This window comes from Protomyctophum parallelum (assembly GCF_964188405.1).
Source record: "Protomyctophum parallelum genome assembly, chromosome: 18".
Classification (NCBI taxonomy): domain Eukaryota; kingdom Metazoa; phylum Chordata; class Actinopteri; order Myctophiformes; family Myctophidae; genus Protomyctophum; species Protomyctophum parallelum.
In genome coordinates this window covers 20,311,105-20,330,207 of record NC_139716.1, presented here as the reverse complement: position 1 = coordinate 20,330,207, position 19,103 = coordinate 20,311,105, and the positions used below count along the sequence as shown (strand labels likewise).

Genomic DNA, 19,103 nt, shown 5'->3' with positions numbered 1-19,103 from the left:
GGGGGGACATAATTATCAGCAAAACCTGTTCCGTGGCGGACTGTTGATGGTGAAACACCAAGAGGGAAAAGGAAAAAACGACAAGGAACTGTAGCTCCTTTCTTTTATCATACTCTATTTTTATATGAAGTATTCGTTTGTTTATCCAGACCAGTGTCAATGAGTTGTCAAGGAGACGGAGACAATGACAGTCCTGTCAAACGGAAGGTTTGCTACGTGTACAGTCCAGGTTACATAGAAACCTGCGACTCTCTCAGTAAAGTCCCCAACAGGGTGAGTTGAATGAGATGCTGCATGGGATTGGGACCAAATGATAATAATAATAATAATAATGTAAACCATTGGTTTCCAACCTTTTTCATATCAAGGCCCATTATTTGTTCGGTATTTGAGCCACGGACCATCATTTGATGAGATTCAGCCTCTCAGACCCAAAGCTGTCGTTGAATACGATTTTGTCCACAATTCCATGCTGTATTGACCCGAGTGGAATAGTAAAAGTGGCGACACTATAGCATTGACTGACTCCCACTATAACAATGGAATGCAGAAGTGCTCATTCTATCTCAATGGGATAGTTCCAAATGTGTCATCAAAAGTGCACATCTAACAACTATTAATAAAGAACTATTTTTAAATGAAAACACCATACACAAGTGGGGGTTTGTGATTTCTGTATGCTCCTGGTTTTTCCTGTAATATTCTGTATATACTGCTAGAAATCTGTATCCACTGTTATTTATTATTCGTTTACTTACTTACCTTTAACCAGCACTGTTGTGATTATTTTCAGGCCAGCATGGTCCACTCACTGATAGAAGCCTACAGTCTGCTGGACCATATGACGTGAGTATTAGGATTTGTTATTTAAATACTACTACTAAAGCACCTGTCAGGGTTACAAAGTATTTGTCCAGATACAAGAAATACAATGAAATCATATAAATAAAACATTAGGAACAAGAATGAGTGAAATCTAAACAATCAGAACAATCAATGCAATTAAAACAGAGCATTAGGTAGGATTACAATGGCTTTTTGGTAAACAATGGATTATTTAATTTCAAGAGATTTAAAAATGATTGAGCAGAGCTAACCTGAGGTCCTCTGGCAGGCTGTTGATTGATTGAAATATTTATTAGCAGTTTGCAGAATTACAGTACATTTCAAGCACAAACTCAATACAAAGACTGTTAACTGTGAGTGGACGACCCAATTAAGCATTGACAAAATGCTACATCCCTTGTGGTTAGTTCAAGGGATATCTATTTGAGTACAGCTGTTAACAGCAAATAGTACTATTCTGTATCATTTTGAGTACAGCTGTAAACAGCAAATAGTACTATTCTTTACAATTTGAGTACATACATTATGTACTATTTATAATTGCTCCCGATGTGCAGGTTCGTGCCTTGCATGGTTTCCCCTGTCATCGGTGTGTGAATGTGTGTGTGAATGGGTGAATGTAATATGCAATCTATGTAAAGCGCCTTGGATAAAGGCGCTATAGTAATGCACCATTTACCATTTACTATTTGAGTACAGCTATTTGTATAGAGTTAATCAAAGTGAAATTATTCTCTCATCTCTGTGCAGTAAAAAAAAAATATTTAACTTCAAATGGAGCGTGAACAGAAATAATTTGGATAGGCTGAATTACAATGAGTATTTAGTAATTTAGGGTAAATGGAAATAGCCACATAAGCTCAATGCGCACTGTGAGCCTAGTGTAGACCTGTTATTTTTTCATTGTTTTGTCTGTGTGGGCCTAATGAATATTTAACCAATGGAAAAGTATTGAAAAGAGCTAAGGTGTGACTACATAATAGCTACATACATGTATTCCATTGGAACACAGATGTGTGTTTTTTTTTCACTGAAAAGTAATGGTTTTGGACCTGCTGGTTTTTGGTTTCTACCCGACAGCGCCAATTATATGAATTGTGACATGATGGCACATTTTGCTGATTTCAGCATCAGTGAGCCAAAACACAAAATAGTTCCTCAAACCAACGAGCACATCATCATGGACGGCCTTTTACACTTCAGGTTTCAACATGGCTTCTTCTCTCTCTCCCCGTCAGTATCGTGAAGCCTCGCACGGCCACCATCGAGGAGATGGCCCAGTTCCACACAGACGCCTACCTGGAGCACCTGCATAAGATCAGCCAGGACGGAGACAACGACGACCCTCAGTCTACGGACTACGGCCTGGGTAAGAGAGGCTCTGATTAGCCTGATTAGTGATAATGAGTGTAATTGTGATACAGATACATAGGAATTTAACCCATTCTTTCTGACCTGAGATCAGATTCTAAAAATGTTTTATAAACCCTGACAGTTTTATGAAAAAGTTTCTATGTCAGTTGTTCTTCGATTTTTCAAAAATTGTGATACAAGATACATAGGAATTTAAACAATTAGTTCCATTGATTGATCCAGGCCGGAACACAATCGAAAAGACAGGTGAAAGAACTGGCAAGCCTTGATGTAAAGTAAATAACGTACTACAGGACTGCAGAGTCCTCAAGTCAGGCTACGAGTCCTTTGATGAATTGAACATGGTGGACCCTCTTGTAAACAAGTGTAATGCTTAATTGGGTCGTCCACTCACAGCTAACAGTCTTTGTATTGAGTTTGTGCTTGAAATATACTGTAATTCTGCAAACTGTTAATAAATATTTCTATCAATCAATCAAGATGCGTGGAATGTAGTAGCCATTTGCCCGTTTTCCACATTTCCTCTGAAGGCTATAGGAAGAGAGGAAGAGATGATTTGGGAAATAGAGGAATTTTGTGATGAGAAAGATGCAGTTAGTATTCCCATAGTCTCTCAAGCAATCTTCGAACCCTAGAGAGAATCTGTGGTAAAAAAAGAGAACTAGAAGCTGTCATATCTAAGCAGCTATTTAGTTATGCTTCAGTAGAGGTTATTTTCAGATGTAACGTGAGTGCACAGGTGAATTAGATTAGAAGTGGGGACAAATCAGCACTTCTGCTTTATTTTCTGCTCATTTCCAGAGCTTCCGAAGTACAGGCTGTTGGGCAGAGCCATTTGAACATTGTTGGATCCAACATAATATCTGTCTTGAGAGACGAGTGCTCCCTTAGTATGCAGTAGCACTTTGTGGACAGCAGAGGTCACTGTAACACCGGTTGCTAAATCGTGCTGACATGTTGACGATGAAACAGATGGGTGAAACTTCTCCTTTTGTACTGTAGGTGCTATTCTCTCACTGAATAACATAAAAACAGCATGTTTCAGCCAGATAAATGATCAGATCGGTGACATAAATGTTATGATTTACCGTATCCATCCCACAGTTTTGATCAATAATATACATAACATAACTTAAACAGTATTATGCACATTTGGAACAAATGAGTCTGAGCATGTGTCTTGACAATATTGACGTGCATTGCGTAAATATGATTCCTCCAGACCAGTTCAGTCTATAGGCGTACCACCATCCAAGACTGAATTGGTGTGCAGCGAGACTAAACGTCCGAAAAATATATCACTATTATGGGCTGGCACTGTTTATTGAGGGGCGCTATAGTGTTGTAGTACTCGAGTCCTTGACTTTTCTCCAGTCCGCTCTCGACTCGGACTCGGTCTCAACTCGGACTCGCTTTAGGTGGACTTGACTGCGACGCTATACCTTCCAACGCATGGCTTTCCGAAATTAGGTCATGTGGCAGCCAAGTCTATGGAATTTTAATATTTGTTTAGAGCCTAATTATAAATCCCCCGTCACCAGCCAAGTCTATGGACTTTAATGTTTGTTTAGGGTAGTTATGATGTCATTTTTTGCCAGCCAAATATCTACTTTAAATGTTTTAAAATGTTTTTTTAGGGCCGTTAATGACTCATTTACATTTTGTTTCATTTTTCACAGACATGAGAAAGAACATCAACATGCCCCCAAAAATCTGTTGCAACTGTTGTTTTAACTGTTGAAAAATCACACCCGTGTGAACTGTGAAGTGAGGGGCGCTCTCATCACCATACATACACCATACTCTACATCTCATTCTGGCCAATCACAATTTGTGTCCTCACTTTTCTGCCCTCACTTTTATCTCCAATATGTACTTTGCTCAGCCAATCACAAGCCAGTCACAAGCTATGGGGTCATCATCAGCCAATCACAAGCACAATGTTTGTGTTTCACACAAACCCGGAAAGCTGGGCATATAGGAGGTGCTATAGCGCCCCTCAAAAAGTGTGACCATATATTGTATGTATCCCTATTGAGATTAACCCATTTTGGGCGAGAAGAACCCCTTTTGGTGTTATGTTATAATTTAGCTATTGGAAAAATAGCAGATCTACAAGCTCATAGCGCGCCACCGAGTGGCGCGCTACGAGCTTGTAGGTCTGCTATTTTTGGAAAAACCCGTAAAAATGCGGCGCGGATCTTTGAATATATATTCTCTCAAAGTGAATGTTTTGAACGCACGTCTAAACGGGTTAAATACTGAGTCACGAACTCTTCTCTCTTTTCTTCCTCACCCTGACACTGTTCTGTCTCGTTTCGTTGACATCACATTGTGTACGGACGTAGAGAGAGAGAGAGAGGAACTCCCCAGGAAGGAACACGCTGCCCCCAAAAACCCGTCCGTCGGTCCCATTGTCCTCTCTCTCTCTCCACGCCCTGAGTCCACACGTCTCTCTCTCTCTCTCTGGTTTTAACCCATTTTAGGCAGGAACCCCTTTTTGGTGTTAGCATTACGTTATGCTTTAGCTATTGAAAAATAGCAGATCTACAAGCTCATAGCGCGCCACCGAGTGGCGCGCTACGAGCTTGTAGGTCTGCTATTTTTGAAAGAAATCGAAGAACGACTGACATTTTTAGAATCTGATCTCAGGTCAGAATGGGTTATAATCAGACCAGTGTGTGTCCAGTGGAAAAACCTCGTATGAATCTGATCTCAGGTCAGAATGGGTTTAAAGGACGGCGCGTGTCAGAGAGTGTGTCCTCTATTGTTTGGCCCAACGCCTCGCTGACAGATCCCACTCCGCCCCGTCTTCCTGTCTGCCGGCCCGGGCTTTCACACAGAACCTTAAACCAGCACCGTGACCCGACCCGACCCACTGATATATCCCACCGTGTATAGTGTGTTGTTATTGGACGGCGTTATGGGCCGGGGGGGCGTCTCTTCCTATCTTATATTATTATATGCTAACTTTAGACACGCATCATTCTGCCAGTAACCAATCACCCCCACCCCCCTCATCTGTATGTCTGTTCATGTTATGTTTCCCATCAGTTCTCTCTCTCTCTCTGTCTCTCTCTTTATGTCTCTCTCTCCCACCCCCCCTCTCTCTCTCTCTCTCTCTCTCTCTCTCTCTCTCTCTCTTCTTGTCTCTCTCTTTCTGTTTATCTTTGTCTCTCTCTCCCCCCCCCCCCCCCCTCTCTCTCTCTCTCTCTCTCTCTCTCTGTTCCTCTCTCCATCGCTCCCCCCTCTCCCCCCCCCCCCCCCTCCTCTCTCTCTGTCTCTCTCTGTCCCTCTCCCCATCGCTCCACCCTCTGCCATCCTTCCTTTGTTTTGGGACTTTCTCTCTCACTCCTCTCTTCCTTTCCACACCTCTTGTCTTGTATGTCCTCCCATCCTTCCTTGTCGTCTACACCTCTCTCTCTCTCTCTCTCTCTCTCTCTCTCTCTCTCTCTCTCTCTCTCTGCCTGTCTGTCTGTTCCTGTTTTCCTGTCTATGTGAGTGTCTTATATGTCTTGTCTTGTCTAGTCTCCTCCTCATTTCCTGACTCACCTTCAAGCGCTGAACTTCCACTCCGCTGTGCAGTGGCATCGCGCACCAGAGCTCCGCGATGTGTTTTGAATCTGTGCTATTTTTGGTCGAGCATAACTCAATTATAACTCATCCCTTTGTTCCAGCTTGACTTGTTCTCTCTTTCTACAAGTAGAGAAATAGCTAGATGGATATTAAGTCCCCTTGAAGTGAGGGGACATGCACTTACACTATACTTAAAGGTTGTATCTATAATGCGTAATAAGTTATAGTGCTCGGAGTTTAACCGAGGGGGTGAAGGATTAGCAATCTTTACGCTGTTCCTCCAAGCTTTTAATGCATTATGACTACGCCTACATCACAAATGTTTTTATAAGTTGTCATACAGTACTTTATTATAAACAACCTCAATTTACAGTGTTACATGATTCGAGAGGAATGCAAGAGTGCACTTTGATGACATTTCCGAAAATGTGCTGGTCTCACATGTATACGTGCGACCCATGTCTTACCGTCCGTCTGTCTGTCTGTCCGTCTGTCTGTCTCAGGTTACGACTGCCCCGTGGTGGAGGGGATATTCGACTACGCCGCGGCGGTAGGGGGCGCCACTCTCACGGCGGCCCAGTGTTTGCTGGAGCAGCGCTGCGAGGTGGCCATCAACTGGGCCGGGGGCTGGCACCACGCCAAGAAGTAAGTCTTTTCATTTTGAAAACCAAAACCAACCGGAAGCGAAATCGCCTAAAAGTTAATGTGGCGATCGTAATTGTCAAAATCATCAGACGCGTTACATTGACGTTCTGTTCATATACATCTCAATCTGAGCCCCTTAACCCATTCTGACCTGAGATCAGATTCTAAAAATGTCTTCTACATCCTGACAGTTTTCTGAAAAAGATATGTTTCTATGTCAGTCGTTCTTCGATTTTTCAAAAATAGCAGACCTACAAGCTCGTAGCTTGAGCTTGAGCTTGTAGATCTGCTATATTTCAATAGCTAAAGCATAACATGATGCTAACACCAAAATGGGTTAATAATGACGGCAGGGATTTCATCACACACACACACACACACACACACACACACACACACACACACACACACACACACACACACGCAGTGATGTAAATAGGTTTTCAATGTAATGGGTCCCGGGACCCAGGGGGTGGTCTTTTAAGATGGGGTCCCCAGCCAGGGGGACATTTTATGAGTCCTACTTCAACGACAGTTGGAGTACAGTATACTGAGTACAGCGTTGCATCCCAGGACCCCCGGAGGGGGACATGATCGCGTCCTCGATTTTGTGAGTCTAAGGATGCAGGCTATTTGCATCACTGCATGCACACACACACACACACACACACACATTCCTGAGGGATAAATAAAGCCTACTACGGTATCCCAGAGTGAATTAATTGGAAACACTTGGAATGAGTTAACGTGCAGAACAGCTCTCTGCGTGTTAGTAGAAGAGTTGTTCTCTAGTGTTCTCTACGTCGGTCTTTATCCTTTTGAGACCCGGAACACATCTGTTCTGTTCTGTGTCACCACATTAACCAATTATTTTATACTTCAGCTATTGAAAAACAGCAGATATACAAGCTTGTAGATCTGCTGACTTTCAAACTATAGGAAGGGTATATGACCTGGTCAGCCTGCAATGACATGCATAAGATCTGGTCATCCCAGCTTAGTAAGATGTTAAAAGTAAAAGAATATTTAGGACGACCGTTGAGCCGATTCTATACTCTATGGCTCCGAGACATGGACACTTTCAAAGAGACTAGAGAATCGGTTGGATGGCACTTACACCCGCTTTCTAATGGGAGCGCAGAATCTCTCTTGGAAGAGCCACCCGTCGACTTCTCTAATTATACGGCAACCTTCCCCCGTGTTTCTTCACTAGTCCGATCCAGAAGAACACAGTTTGCCGGCCACTGCTACAGAGCTGACAATGAGGTTATATATCTTCCCTTCTTCTCTGGAGTCCTGCCTCAAAGCAGACCAGAGGTAGAAAACTGTCGTTCCCTCTGATGTCATCGCTATAGGGACACATCAGGCATCAGTAAAGCAGGAACTGGGGATGGCAATGAAGGACCGGGAAGTCTGGCGTGGCATTGTGGAATCCATGATCTCGACCACGGTCGAAAAAAGATGATGATGATGATGAGATCTGCTATTTTTGAGAAATCGTGAAAATGTGTGCAAATCTTTGAATATATATTCTTTCACAGCAATCGTTTTTTTAAATAATGTATAATTGACTTATATACGAAATTGTCTGTCTCTGAATCTTTCTCTCTCTACATCTCTGTGTCTCTCTCTCTCCATCTCTCTGTGTCTCTCTCTCTCCATCTCTCTGTGTCTCTCTCTCTCCATCTCTCTGTGTCTCTCTCTCTCCATCTCTCTGTGTCTCTCTCTCCATCTCTCTGTGTCTCTCTCTCCATCTCTGTGTGTCTCTCTCTCCATCTCTCTGTGTCTCTCTCTCTCCATCTCTCTGTGTCTCTCTCTCCATCTCTCTGTGTCTCTCTCTCTCCATCTCTCTGTGTCTCTCTCTCTCCATCTCTCTGTGTCTCTCTCTCCATCTCTCTGTGTCTCTCTCTCTCCATCTCTGTGTCTCTCTCTCTCTCCATCTCTCTGTGTCTCTCTCTCTCCATCTCTCTGTGTCTCTCTCTCTCTCCATCTCTGTGTGTCTCTCTCTCTCTCCATCTCTGTGTCTCTCTCTCTCCATCTCTCTGTGTCTCTCTCTCCATCTCTCTGTGTCTCTCTCTCTCCATCTCTGTGTCTCTCTCTCTCCATCTCTCTGTGTCTCTCTCTCTCCATCTCTCTGTGTCTCTCTCTCTCTCCATCTCTCTCTGTGTCTCTCTCTCTCCATCTCTCTGTGTCTCTCTCTCCATCTCTCTGTGTCTCTCTCTCTCTCTCTCTCCATCTCTCTGTGTCTCTCTCTCTCCATCTCTCTGTGTCTCTCTCTCTCTCTCCATCTCTCTGTGTCTCTCTCTCCATCTCTCTGTGTCTCTCTCTCCATCTCTCTGTGTGTCTCTCTCTCTCTCTCCATCTCTCTGTGTCTCTCTCTCTCCATCTCTCTCTCTCTCTCTCTCTCCATCTCTCTGTGTCTCTCTCTCTCTCCATCTCTCTGTGTCTCTCTCTCTCCATCTCTCTGTGTGTGTCTCTCTCTCTCCATCTCTCTGTGTCTCTCTCTCTCTCTCCATCTCTCTGTGTCTCTCTCTCTCCATCTCTCTGTGTCTCTCTCTCTCTCTCCATCTCTGTGTCTCTCTCTCTCCATCTCTCTGTGTCTCTCTCTCTCCATCTCTATCTGTGTCTCTCTCTCTCCATCTCTCTGTGTCTCTTTCTCCATCTCTCTGTGTCTCTCTCTCTCCATCTCTCTGTCTCTCTCTCTCTCTCTCTCTCCATCTCTGTGTCTCTCTCTCTCCATCTCTCTCTGTGTCTCTCTCTCTCCATCTCTCTCTGTGTCTCTCTCTCTCCATCTCTCTGTGTCTCTCTCTCTCTCTCCATCTCTGTGTCTCTCTCTCTCCATCTCTCTCTGTGTCTCTCTCTCTCCATCTCTCTGTGTCTCTCTCTCTCCATCTCTCTGTGTCTCTCTCTCTCTCTCTCTCCATCACTGTGTCTCTCTCTCCATCTCTCTGTGTCTCTCTCTCTCTCTCCATCTCTGTGTCTCTCTCTCTCCATCTCTATCTGTGTCTCTCTCTCTCCATCTCTCTGTGTCTCTCTCTCTCCATCTCTCTGTGTCTCTCTCTCCATCTCTCTGTGTGTCTCTCTCTCTCCATCACTGTGTCTCTCTCTCCATCTCTCTGTGTCTCTCTCTCTCCATCTCTCTGTGTCTCTCTCTCCATCTCTCTGTGTCTCTCTCTCTCTCCATCACTGTGTCTCTCTCTCCATCTCTCTGTGTGTCTCTCTCTCCATCTCTCTGTGTCTCTCTCTCTCCATCTCTGTGTCTCTCTCTCCATCTCTCTGTGTGTCTCTCTCTCCATCTCTCTGTGGCTCTCTCTCTCTCTCTCCATCTCTCTGTGTGTCTCTCTCTCCATCTCTCTGTGTCTCTCTCTCTCTCCACCTCTGTGTCTCTCTCTCTCCATCTCTCTCTGTGTATCTCTCTCTCCATCTCTCTGTGTCTCTCTCTCTCTCCATGTCTCTGTGTCTCTCTCTCTCCATCTCTCTGTGTCTCTCTCTCTCCATCTCTCTGTGTCTCTCTCTCCATCTCTCTGTGTCTCTCTCTCTCTCTCTCCATCTCTCTCTCTCTCTCTCTCCATCTCTCTGTGTCTCTCTCTCCATGTCTCTGTGTCTCTCTCTCTCCATGTCTCTGTGTCTCTCTCCCTCTCTGTCCTCCTCAGAGACGAGGCGTCAGGGTTCTGCTATGTGAACGATGCTGTGCTGGGAATCCTCAAACTGAGGGAGAAATACGAGAGAGTGCTATATGTGGACGTAGACCTGCACCACGGAGACGGTACGCACGCACACACACACGCACACGCACACACACGCACGCACGCACACACACACACACACACACACACACACACACACACACACACACACACACACACACACACACACACACACACTATTTTCTTCTAAGTCTAAGCCAATGGGAGACGTATACACCATAAAACCCATAGTCTGAACGGCATAAAAACCCATACTCTGAGCGCCGCAACGTGAAGCTCTGAGCCGAGGCAGAGCCTGCAGCACGATAACTGATTATACTGTATAGTGTAGAGCTTTCTGCACCTGGCAGTTATGACTTGAGTCATTCTTGTTTTAGTTTAGACATTGATGCAAGTGTGTGTGTGTGTGTGTGTGTGTGTGTGTGTGTGTGTGTGTGTGTGTGTGTGTGTGTGTGTGTGTGTGTGTGTGTGTGCGTGTGCGTGTGCGTGTGGTGTGACGGGTCTCCTCTTCTCAGGTGTGGAAGACGCGTTCAGCTTCACCTCCAAGGTCATGACCGTGTCCCTCCACAAGTTCTCTCCCGGATTCTTCCCTGGTCAGTGTAACTGTCCATTTAAACCCCTTTTTACCAATTCTCACCTGAGATCAGATTATAAAAATGTCTTCTACATCCTGACAGTTTTCTGAAAAAGCTACGTTTCTATGTCAGTCGTTCTTCGACTTTTCAAAAATAGCAGACCTACAAGCTCGTAGCGCGCCACTCGGTGGCGCGCTATGAGCTTGTAGATCTGCTATTTTTCAATAGCTAAAGCAAAATGGTTTAACCTGGCCTATACTTTGGACAGCATGTCATTATTTATAGGCCAAAGTTATTTTTCTTCCACAAATGGCTGATCTGCTAGTTTCACTAATTCGTCGTACGGTGAAACAAGTGGTTAATCTTTATACATCCATGCACAGTACCAAAACTGTGTGTGTGTATAATGATGTGTATAATGTATAATCTGTGTATAATGATGATTTAACCCATCCCTTTTGGTGTTAGCATTATGTTATGCTTTAGCTATTCAAAATACGAGCTTGTAGGTCTGCTATTTAAAAAATCGAAGAACGACTGACATAGAAACATAGCTTTTTCAGAAAACTGTCAGTGTGTGTGTTTTTTGTGTGTGATACAGCTGTGCCCTCTGGTGGCGGGCGGGTGGTGTTACAGTGTGACACACACACTGTAACACAGACAGACATTTTAGGCCAGCTTATTGAAATAATTGATTTTAAATTTAATTTTTTAGTGGTGCTAGTGAATTATGGTGTGTGATGTGAAGTGTGACCTTTAGTCATATTCCATCATATTCAAGTGCTTTTTGGAGAGAAATGATAGTAACTTTCAGTAGTAGAGCACTGTATTTTTTTGAAAAATCGAATAACGACTGACATAGAAACACAGCTTTTTCAGAAAACTGTCAGGATGTAGAAGACATTTTTAGAATCTGATCTCGGGTCAAAATGCGTTAAAAATATAACGATAATATTGTGTGTGTGTGTGTGTGTGTGTGTGTGTGTGTGTGTGTGTGTGTGTGTGTGTGTGTGTGTGTGTGTGTGTGTGTGTGTGTGTGTGTGTGTGTGTGTGTGTGCGCGCGCGTGTGCTGTAGGTACGGGGGGCCTGTGTGACACGGGGTTCGGGAAAGGTCGTTGGTATGCGGTCAACGTTCCAATGGAGGACGGCATCAAGGACGACAGATACTACCAGGTGTTCACTAGGTAAGACACATTCTACCAGTACAAGTAAGACGCGTGAACGAGGGAAGCGAACGCGGCTCGTAATTAGAATAAATTACGTACTTTTTTAAGTTCTCTTTTTTCTATTATTATTTTTTGTTTTTTAAGGTTTTTCTTTTTAAGTTTTTTTTAAGTTAAGTTTTGTGTGTGTGTGTATGTGTGTTTTTTGTGTGTGATACAGCTGCGCCCTCTGGTGACGGGCGGGTGGTGTTACAGTGTGACACACACACTGTAACACAGACAGACATTTTAGGCCAGCTTCTATAGTTAGTGCTCAGTGCGTTCGCAATGAATCGATTTATTGAAATAATTGATTTTAAATGTAATATTTTAGTGGTGCTAGTGAATTATTGTGTGTGATGTGATATGTGAGCTTTAGTCATATTCCATCATGTTCAAGTGCTTTTTGGAGAGAAATGAGAGTCACTTTCAGTAGTAGAGCACTGTAGAGGGGAGCTGTGTGTGTCTGTGACTGTAGAGAGGAGCTGTGTGTGTCTGTGACTGTAGAGGGGAGCTGTGTGTGTCTGTGACTGTAGAGAGGAGCTCTGTGTGTCTGTGACTGTAGAGGGGAGCTGTGTGTGTCTGTGACTGTGCCCAGGTGATGATGGTCGTTGATGCTCAACAAAGAAGGCAATTATGTTTCTGCACTGTCAAAAGTAATGCTACTGTACTTCTTTTGCAATGTGGTTAAATAAAACAATGTGAAAAAAGATCGGGGGGGGCGGGGGGGTGGGAGATAAATTATATAAAATAAAATAAAATGTATTTTTTCTGGAAAATATTTTTTGTTTAAAACATCGTGAAAAATCGTATCGTGAAACCTCATATCGTGATACGAATCGTATCGTGAAACCTCATATCGTGATACGAATCGTATCGTGAAACCTCATATCGTGATATGAATCGTATCGTGAAACCTCACATCGTGATACGAATCGTATCGTGAAACCTCATATCGTGATACGAATCGTATCGTGAAACCTCATATCGTGATACGAATCGTATCGTGAAACCTCATATCGTGATACGAATCGTATCGTGAAACCTCATATCGTGATATGAATCGTATCGTGAAACCTCACATCGTGATACGAATCGTATCGTGAAACCTCATATCGTGATACGAATCGTATCGTGAAACCTCATATCGTGATACGAATCGTATCGTGAAACCTCATATCGTGATACGAATCGTATCGTGAAACCTCATATCGTGATACGAATCGTATCGTGAAACCTCATATCGTGATACGAATCGTATCGTGAAACCTCATATCGTGATATGAATCGTATCGTGAAACCTCACATCGTGATACGAATCGTATCGTGAAACCTCATATCGTGATACGAATCGTATCGTGAAACCTCATATCGTGATACGAATCGTATCGTGAAACCTCATATCGTGATACGAATCGTATCGTGAAACCTCATATCGTGATACGAATCGTATCGTGAAACCTCATATCGTGATACGAATCGTATCGTGAAACCTCATATCGTGATACGAATCGTATCGTGAAACCTCATATCGTGATACGAATCGTATCGTGAAACCTCATATCGTGATACGAATCGTATCGTGTAACCTCACATCGTGATACGAATCGTATCGTGAAACCTCATATCGTGATGCAAATCGTATCGTGAAACCTCATATCGTGATATGAATCGTATCGTGAAACCTCATATCGTGATACGAATCGTATCGTGTAACCTCACATCGTGATACGAATCGTATCGTGAAACCTCATATCGTGATGCGAATCGTATCGTGAAACCTCATATCGTCATACGAATCGTATCGTGAAACCTCATATCGTGATACGAATCGTATCGTGAAACCTCATCGTGATATGAATCGTATCGTGAAACCTCATATCGTGATGCGAATCATATCGTGAAACCTCATATCGTCATACGAATCGTATCGTGAAACCTCATATCGTGATACGAATCGTATCGTGAAACCTCATCGTGATATGAATCGTATCGTGAAACCTCATATCGTGATACGAATCGTATCGTGAGTTGAGTGAATCGTTAAATGCCTAGTAGGAGGACAGAAAAAGGTTCACAGAGCATCATGCCACATCCCAGAACAACGAGCCAAAGCAGAAAAGCAGAGTCCGCAGCAGGCTGGGTCATGCTCCCATAGTGAGTTGTATAATAAATGACCATCAAGGTGGGCTGACGTTTACAGGATATTATTAAAACAGGATAAGTGCCAGGGACGTAATCCCGTATCTAATCCAACTATGCACTGGTTGCCATGCCCGTAAAGACGTAATTAAAAAAAGAAGAAAAAAAAAAACTATTTTTTTATAATGGGAGAATTGGCACTCAGAGCCTAAACTGGTGACCACCAGGTGGCACTGAAGGAGTTTTAAGGCACATTACACACAGTCTGCGAACGGCACGTGTCGAAAAACAGCCGCCCTCCCCCTGTTCTTGTCAACGACACCTACCCGACACCGGCGGCGGTTAGACGCCACAACGCCAAGCCTGAGTTGGCGTTTGGCTCCGGGGGGGGGGCGTGTCGATACGCCCACGGGTGTATTTCCACAGGCGGCGGTGGCGGCGGCGGCGTCACGCGGTCGAACGTTATTTGTGTGTCTTTTCAACAGGTGGGTTCTCCCTTCAGCATGTGGTAGCGCGAGCGACGCTTCCAGTTTGTGCTTTTATCCCATTTTGGGGGCGGGAACCCCTTTTGGTGTTAGCATTATGATATGCTTTAGCTATTGAAAAATAACAGACCTACAAGCTCATAAAATCGACCTGAAATCTGATCTCAGGTCAAAATGGGTTTTAACACCCTACTTGATGGAGTTGTTTTGAGTGTGTGGACCTGCTATACCGTTGATGCTTCTGAATCTGAGTCCTGAAAGGAAACAGTTTTTTAGGACATACTGTATGAGGTTTCCACCCGACAGAGACCATGTACATTTTGTGATTGTTCTATGAAGATATAATAAACACGTTTTAATAAAATAAACGTATTGTGACCGCAGGAATTGCCTTTTTTACAAGCCCTCTCCAACCCCACCCTGGCCAGAGAGAATGTAAACGTTGTAGTCAGTGGTGTAATATACATTTACTTAAGTACTGTACTTAAGTACAATTTTGAGGTACTTGATTATTTCCAATTTCCAATACTTTTGCTTATTCACCACTACATCTCGGATTAAAATATTGTACTTTCACTGCATTTATTCTCACGCTAGTTGCTACCGGTAGTTACTTTGTAGATTGTGATTTTGATTACAAGACATACCATTAACCACAGCCCTATATATTGTACATGTCGTCCATTTGAAAATAGCCGATCTACACAAGCGCATGTGTCGCGATGCGAGGCATTGCGAGCTTGTAGATTGGCTATTTTCAAAGGATTCGTGTACATTTTGAAGACTTCAAATGCCACATTCTGCACAATGAGTACTTTTACTTTGAGTACTTTAAGTACATTTTGATGCCAATACTTTTGTACTTCCACTCAAGTACATTTTGAATTACGGACTTTTCCTCGTGACAGAGTAGTTCTATATTGCGGTATTGATACTTTTATTTAACCCATTTAAACCTGAGGACGATTTAAAACAAAAGGCTTTTCTGAAAAACCTATGTTTCTATAGTCAGTGGTGCTCAACCTTTTTCATGTCAAGGACCCCCAGAATTATCTGTATTTGGCCGTGGATCTAAAAATATGTTTTTTCAGGAACCCCCCCATAAGCAGCGATTTAAGTTCGCTCTGAAAGAATATATATATTCAAAGATTTGTGTCACATTTTCACAATTTTTCAAAAAAAGAGCAGAGCTACAAGCTTGTAGATCTGCTATTTTCCAATAGCTAAAGTATGACACAATGCTTAACCCATTTTGGGGCGGCAACCCCTTTTGGTGTTAGCACTATGTTACAGTTTAGCTATTGAAAAACAGCAGATCTACAAGCTCATAGCGCGCCACCGAGTGGCGCGCTACGAGCTTGTAGGTCTGCTATTTTTGAAAAATCGAAGAACGACCGACATAGAAACACAGCTTTTTCAGAAAACCGTCAGGATGTAGAAAGACAACTTTTTGAATCTGATCTCAGGTCAGAATGGTACTTCCCCCCCCACCGACCGGTTGTATTTTCCGCCCGCCCGTCCCGCCCTGTTGACGTTCCCATTTCCCTGTCCAAACTTCCTTGGGGGTGTGTTTGTTTGGTCCACATACAGCGTGATGCAGGAGGTGCGCGCGCTCTTCAACCCCGAGGCGGTGGTCATGCAGCTGGGCGCCGACACCATGGCCGGAGACCCCATGTGCTCCTTCAACATGACCCCCGTGGGGGTGGGCCAGTGTCTGAAACACGTGCTGCAGTGGCACCTACCCACACTGCTGCTGGGGGGAGGTAGGCACGCGTGTGTGTGTGTGTGTGTGTGTGTGTGTGTGCGTGTGCGTGTGCGTGTGCGTGTGTGTGTGTGCGCGTGTCAGTGTTGTTTTCGTCGACTAAAACTAAGACGAAAAATGTTCGTCGACTACCTTTTTCCACTGAAGAAAACTAAATGGAAACTAAATGAAAACTAAGGTACGATGACTAAAACTAAGACTAAATATAGTGACAATGTCGTCAACAAATAAAAACTAGACTAAAATGTTAGGAAGGGACTAGTGGACAACAGATCCAGTATAAGTCATTTTACACTTGGTTGAATGCTGAAAATAGCAGATCTACAAGCGCTTTGTGAGCTTGTAGATCGGCTATTTTCAGCAAGTGTAAAAACAGTCTTTACGACGGCATGCAATGCCCACCAAAATACATTTTAGTCGACTAAATCAACTGTAGATTTAGTCGACTAAAATCTCATGACATTTAGTCGACTAAAACTAGACTAACACTAACACATTCCAGGTGACTAAAATGTGACTAAAACTAAATGAAAACTATTCAAAAGACTATGACTAAAACTAAAATCAAAAGCTGCCAAAAACAACAATGGTGTGTGTGTGTGTGTGCGTGTGTGTGTGCGTGTGTGTGTGCGTGTGTGCGACTGGGTGTGCATGTTTGTTAGACCATGGTGATGTATAATGGTCCTCTGTTGTACTAGTAGACTAAATGCATTGCAGTCCAGGGACCGTGTTGCAATGTGTTTAGGTGTGTCTGTTTGTGTTCTGGGCCCTCTCTCACACACACACACACACACACACACACACACACACACACACACACACACACACACACACAGACAGACTCCATCTCTTTCATTCACTCACTTGCACACGCTCGCTCACACGCACACGCACACACTCTGTTCCAAAAGCCCTCAGCCCTACACCAGATGATAGCTGCTAATTATACGACACAATGAAGCCATTTTACTCGGCTACAATCCCCCTTCTTTACTTACTCTCTCTATTCCTTTCCCTCTCTCTCTCTCTCTCTCTCTCTCTCTCTCTCTCTATCACTCCCCAGTCCCTCTATCATTTTCTTTACTTTTTTCCCCCTGTCTCTCTTCCTCCAGTTTAGTCAAAGACCATGTCTAGTCTGCTCTCGTTCATTCTCTCTCTCTCTCTCTCTCTCTCTCTCTCTCTCTCTCTCTCTTTTGTTTCTGTTACTTCACCCCCCCCTCCTCTTCCCACACTATTTCTCTTAATCGTTCCTATCCTTCCGCCAACTGTTTTGTCTCTCGTTTCTCTCTTGTCCTTTTTCCTTTTTGGGTTTTAACCCATTTGGGCCTGACGTCGAAATTAAAAAACAATCTGACAGTTTTCTGAAATACCTCATGTTTCGGTATCAGCGGTGCTCAATATTTCATGTCAAGGACTGTAATTGGCCGCCTACAGCCATCTGAAAATAGGTTGTTCCAGGAACCCCTCAGAAGCAAATATTTGAGTTAAAAACGAAAAGAATATATATTCAAAGTTTTGTGCCACATTTTCACAATCTTTCAAAAATAGCAGACCTACAAGCTCATAGCGCGCCACTCGGTGGCGCGCTATGAGCTTGTAGATCTGCTATTTTTCAATAGCTAAATCATAACAATGTTTAAAACACCAAAAGGGGTCCCCGCCAAAAATGGGTTAAGCATTCCCTCGTCCCCCCCTTTTGTCAGTCTGACATTCTCCATCACCCACTTCACTTGAACACAGCACACCTCTCTCTCTCTCTCTCTCTCTCTCTCTAATCTGAGGTTTAATTGCACAAAGACAGATTCAACCATAAGTCTACAGTCAAACACATCTGCGTCCGAGCAGGTGCTATAGAGCACCAACGTAATGCTGAGGCGTCAGACATTTCCCATGGGTTGTGGGCTGCAGTGTCAGGGGTGCAGTACTTAGTTTAGACAGTTTTTGGTTTAGACTAGTCATTGGTTAGACCAGTCATTAGTCCTGTACAACTACAACCTATCTCAAACCCTCACCCTAAACCTATCCTCCCACGGGGCAGCACACCTAAACCTAACCTTAAAGGAGAATTCCATACTAAAAGGCTTTCTTACCTTTCTTTGTCGTCGTTACGTCCCCACCAAAGAGGTCCAGGTGTTATTGTGTGAAAAAGCTCCTTATTGGCTATTTCCCCTACCATAAGCCCTAAATGAATTGCATTGAATTGAATGGGAATTTAATGGGGCTATGGGGTGTTGTGCTAATTCACTTATTTCCATCGCTCAAAATTATAATTTCTTTGTATATATCCTCTCTTCATAATGTAAATATTATCCCAAGCGGCACACTTTACTACTTCTTTCGATGGAAATAAGCGAATTAGCATAACACCCCATAGCCCCATTCAATTCCCATTCAATGCAATGCAATTCATTGAGGGCTTATGGTAGGGAAAATAGCCAATAAGGAGTTTTTGCACAAAAAAACACCTGGACCTCTTTGATGGGGACGTAACAACTACAAAGAAAGGTAAGAAAGATAAGAAAGCATTCTAGCATGGAATTCTCCTTTAACCCATGTCTAACCAATGACTAGTCTAAACTAAGTATGCACCTCGTTTTAGTGCCAAATCGCAACAAGTCGTCTCAAGACTGTGTGTGTGTGTGTGGTGCATTTGACTTACAATATTGGAGTGGTTGGTTTAAGCAGAGAAACAAAGACCGCCAAGTGGAGTCTAGGGCTGTCACCATTACACATTTTAGTTGACGATTCATTTTCACACATGATTGTGATTAATGATTTACCTGCATTGA

At 43.4% G+C, this 19,103-nt stretch overlaps 1 protein-coding gene across 1 annotated transcript in view; it reads left to right on the top strand.

Moving 5' to 3' along the window:
* The first annotated feature begins 69 nt into the window (after positions 1-69).
* hdac8 (histone deacetylase 8) overlaps positions 70-19,103 on the top strand; it is a 67,477-nt gene continuing 48,443 nt past the window's right edge. The window contains exons 1-8 of the mRNA XM_083788735.1: positions 70-273; positions 794-846; positions 2,085-2,215; positions 6,300-6,441; positions 10,095-10,207; positions 10,664-10,741; positions 11,799-11,907; positions 16,143-16,315. Coding sequence (XP_083644861.1) covers positions 160-273; positions 794-846; positions 2,085-2,215; positions 6,300-6,441; positions 10,095-10,207; positions 10,664-10,741; positions 11,799-11,907; positions 16,143-16,315 — 913 coding nt within the window. The 5' untranslated portion in view covers positions 70-159. The remainder of the gene's footprint in view (positions 274-793; positions 847-2,084; positions 2,216-6,299; positions 6,442-10,094; positions 10,208-10,663; positions 10,742-11,798; positions 11,908-16,142; positions 16,316-19,103) is intronic.